General features: G+C 33.2%; 1 protein-coding gene across 1 annotated transcript in view; it reads left to right on the forward strand.

Annotated features, from left to right (window-relative positions):
* Positions 1–2,936, forward strand: part of prtgb (protogenin homolog b (Gallus gallus)) — a 35,022-nt gene extending 32,086 nt beyond the window's left edge. The window contains exon 19 of the mRNA XM_016248858.1: positions 2,658–2,936. Coding sequence (XP_016104344.1) covers positions 2,658–2,936 — 279 coding nt within the window. The remainder of the gene's footprint in view (positions 1–2,657) is intronic.
* The last annotated feature ends 1,946 nt before the right edge of the window (positions 2,937–4,882 follow it).

Raw genomic sequence — 4,882 nt, forward strand, 5'->3', positions numbered from 1 at the left:
ATGTCCTAAGACACGAAACGATCGGTTTGTGCCAGAAACCGAACAGTATTTATATCATTTTTTACCTCTAATACACCACTATGTCCAACTGCTTTGAGCGCACACACGGCATCCGGTGCGTGAGGTGTGTACGCGATCTGGCGTAGTTTACGCAAGCGCCGGAAGTGATCTCTCGCGCGTATACGTCACTCATTGTTTACACAGTGCACAAACATTGTAGGTACGACGGCTAATCAAAATGGTACTTGGTTACTTGCACTTATCCAGATTGTTCAAACCGACTTAAAACTAAAAGATTACGTTCTCTCGCGCGGACTCATTCGGGAGTGGTGACTTCCCACGTATTCCCAACTTCTGAGCCTGCTCGCCTGAAGTTATGGTTGATTGCTCTTCGGCTGGATATCAACACACACCCGTTAACGTAAACTACGCCAGAGCGCGTACACACCTCACGCACCGGATGCCGTGCGCGCTCAAAGAGAGTTGGACATAGTGGTGTATTAGGGGTAAAAAATTATATAAATACCAAAACACAACTCTAAAGACCTCTTATGTTAGAATAAGACGTTTAAATATATTTTAAAAACGACACTTTTTGCTCGGAAGACCTATCGTTTCATATCGTCACGTGATCACGATAATATCAAAACAGTTTTGCTATCACGATACCACGGTATTAATAATATCGTTACATCCCTAATAAGTATAATTATGTAACATTTCAATTATTTACCTATTTAATTCTGCATTATTAAAAAATGTGTTTTGTATATTTTAAACAAGTTATATACAATTTCTGCAGCGTTTATAGACGGCCTGTACCACATGGATGAGAAGTCCGTGACCGGCATCATCGTTGGCGTGTGTATCGCGCTGTCCTGCATCTTCCTCTGCATCTTCATCCTCCTCACCAAGAGCACAACACAGTGAGGCTTCAGCATCATCATCATCATCACTCTGTGTTTGCAGAAACATAGACAACTAAACTAGATGGAAAATAAACGAGGCTGATGTCGTTGACTTGTAGCCACAATCTAAAACGATGTTTTCTCTCAGCAGGAAGTCAGCTTCCTCAAAGATGATTGGACAGGTTAGGAATGATGTCATGCGCAGTGCTGCGTCATCAGCCAATCAGCAGCAGGCGGAGAACGCAGCGGTCCTGCTGCCGATGACGAGGACGCACTTCATTGATGCCAAAGTAAGAGTCTGTTTATTATGACATTATTTAGCAACATGCAATGCAATGACGTGCAAAGATTAGGAATAAATTACTATTTAAATATTTTAAAAAATATATTCTTTTATTTTATTTATTATTATTTTTTTTTACAAAATGAGGTTTAAAATACATGCTATTTGTTTTCAGGGAGGAACAAATTTAATAATAAACCACGCCGGACCAATAATGAGTGACGCTCAGAGCAAACTGAAAAAATGGAGCATGCTTAATAATAATCAGAAGTCTAATGGACATAAAAGCAAGGTGAGTAACAGAGATAAATGCTTTTAGCAATTGTTTTAATTCTGTGTATCTTTATCAAAGTCAAATTTGCATTACGAGTCAAGTCATGAAACGCTTAGCTTTTTTATTTTTTCAGTTTTCATTTGAATTTGTGCTTTTTTCAATTTTATTTTATTTTTTAATATGACTATTTAGGTTTAATTTATTTTATTTCAGTTTTAGTTCCATTTGAGGTTTTATTTATTTCCTAAATAAATAAAAAATAAAATAATATGTATATATTTATAAGTTATAAATAATATTTATAATTTAATTTATTTCACCTCTATTGTAACAAAAATGTTGTGTTGCTTAAGTATCATTAAGATACTATTATAGTTTTCACTTATAGTCCTCATTTTAAAGATTTTAGTTTAAATATTTAGTAATTTTGTTGAGAGTTTTTTTCCCCTATATATAATTTTATTCGTTTTATTTCCAGTTTTAACTTTTATTTTATTTAACATTTTAGTAATTTTGTTGTGTGTTCGTCATATTGATTCATTTTTGTTTTTTCTTTAACACGTCTATAAGTCTTTATTCATTTTTATTACCAGTTTTCATTTTAATTTAGGTTAAAGTTTGAGTATTTACATCATATTTATTGGTTTCTGTTTCATTTAAATGTGATTTTTATTAATTTTAATTTTTAGTTATTTTAGTACTAACTAAAGTTAAACTAAATAAAAATGAGCTAAAATTAAATAAATTTAAGTTTTTTGTGTTTGATTTTATTTCAGTGAACATTTATTTTATACGTTCTAAAGTTGTTGTTTTTTTCATTTTAGTAAACTAGAACTATTATAAAAATATTATTGTTTGCATAATATATGTGTGTGTACTTATGTATATATAAATACAAACATGTATATATGTAAGAAAAATATGTTACGTTTATACATTTAAAATATTAATATATCATATCAATTATATGAATATAAATAAATACATGGAAATATTTTCTAAATATATACTGTATGTGTGTGTATTTATACATAGACAATAAATACACACAGTACACACACATATATTATGTAAACAAAAACTTGTATTTTGGATGCGATTAATCGCGATTAATCGTTTGACGGCACTAATAATCGTTTTAATATTTTGTCAGGTTTTGCTGACCATGAGCTCTGATGTTTGTATTGGACAGATCGAGGATCCCGCTGGTCTTTACGAAGTGGGGAAGACGGTTCTGCGTTACGAAGACGAGCAGTCGCGAGTCTATTGTCCTCTCGGGGAGTCGGAGAGTTCGCAGACCAGCGGCGCAGACTCGGGAAACTTCTCTCACGATGAGACGGAAACCGCCGATCCTAACAGAGCCAACGACGGCGAGCCGTTTTCGAACGAATGCATCGCGAGCGTCTGCGCGCAAATTCCAGGCGAAACGCCACCGAAATCTCCCTCCCGCCTTCAGTTCGCCACGCTTTAACTGGCCTGTCAGTCATGCAAGTGGGCGTGGCCTGTCAGTCATGCAAGTGGGCGTGGCCTGTGATTCCAGGGCCTATAAATAGAGTTCGCAGCCTTTCCTCAGGATCAGATCAGCGGTCTCAAATCTCAACGCTTTGAGAGTTTGAATAGCTTTACGAAGTCACAGACGCTCTGTTGGCTTTGACAAACTTGCACAGCCTTTCCTAATAACTTTCCCTTCCCGGCCGGACCTGCCCCGTGAAGCTCACAACGTCCCAAAGATGAAGGTCCCGGAGCGGTTTAAACCCGTTCATGAGCCGTTTCAGATGAATGTGTTTCCTATCAGCGCCGATGAATGTTTTGAAGAACGCCTGATGTGCTTTACGCAGACGGACGAGCGTTTTCTGTTTGTTCGTGACAGAGACGGAGTTTTGTTCTGCTGTCTCTCTACCTCATATTTCTGATGACGCTCGTCCTCAATCTCAATCTCTTTTATTGTTTTGATATGAAAACTGAACGCGTTTGACGTACTGTATATAATCCAAAGAGTCCAATCGTCTAATGAAAATGGGTGGCACTTTACATCAAGGTTTCATTTGGTAACTAAATTAGTTAACATGAACTAGCAATGAACAATAATTCAACAGCATTTATTAATCTACTTTTACTTTTGGTTTTTAAATTAAACGTTGTATAGCATTAGTTAATGAACTTTGAACAAACACGAACAAACTACGTTAAAAAACAATTCAGAACTTGCTAGTACATTTCACAAATAATGACTGAAATTACATTTTCTTGTAGCTTTTTAAATTTTAATTTATTTGTAATTTTGTTATTTACTTTTGTCAATTTTATTATTATATATATATTTTTTTTTAAATATTACTATTTAGGTTTAATAAATGTTTCTAATTAATGCTAACTGCATTTCTAATCATTACAATGAAAAAAATACTTAGAAACAATTCAGAAATTGCTTGTAAACTTCACAAATAACTACAAATAACTACAAAAAATGGCTAGTAACACATTGAATTACATTTTTTTTAAAGTAGAAAGACTGAAATAGTATTTTCTTGTAGCCTTTTATATATATATTTTTTTTTAATTAATTTTGTTATTTTATTTTGTCAATTTTAAAAAAAAATTAAAATTACCGTTTAGTTTTAATTTATTTTTATTTCAGATTTAGTTCAGTTTTAGTTTTTTATTAATTTACGGCGAGTGATTTCATAGCTTAAATGTATTTTAACCATTTCTAAATTCTAAAATAAATAAACATTTCTAGTAAATTTCACAAATTATTACAAAGAAATGACAAGTAACAGTGAATTAAACATAAAACATTTAAGTAGAATAAAATCCAATAAAATTAAAATTTCGTATTCCAACAATCTTTGTTTTATTCACAAATTTGAATTTTTTTTTACAGTGTAGCATTAACAAGGATTAATAAATGCTTTAAATATATATATATATATATATATTGCTTATAGTTCATGCTAGCTAATGCATCAACGAGTGAGACCTGATTGAAAAGTGTTTCCAGAAAATATTTCAGTTTTTTCATTCTTTTCTAGTTTAATATGAGAAATTCTGACTTTGTACAAATGGGTTTTGCTAATTTCGTTGTGTCCTTTTACAGAAATCCTAAATCTTTCCAGGTTTAATTGAAAACAATAGTGATCTCAGACTTTAGACCTCACAGCGTATATTTGTGTTCCACTTAAAGATACAAAAATAAGATGACATTAACAGCGGAGGTGCCTCCGGTTATGAAAGCTGCTTTAAAAACAGACGAGTGAATCTCAGACCTCAGTGTAAACGTGTTTGATTCACTTCTTCATTCTTGTGTTGAACTACCTCCGCTTGCTGCTTATTTGTGATGTTGCGCACGGTTTGCGTTTTGAGGATTCAGTTCTGATTCGTTTTGGTTGCGCTTATAATTTGACTCTTGCTTCTTAA

The sequence above is a fragment of the Sinocyclocheilus grahami genome, unplaced genomic scaffold (assembly GCF_001515645.1).
Source record: "Sinocyclocheilus grahami isolate Dianchi unplaced genomic scaffold, SAMN03320097.WGS_v1.1 scaffold895.1, whole genome shotgun sequence".
NCBI classification, from domain to species: domain Eukaryota; kingdom Metazoa; phylum Chordata; class Actinopteri; order Cypriniformes; family Cyprinidae; genus Sinocyclocheilus; species Sinocyclocheilus grahami.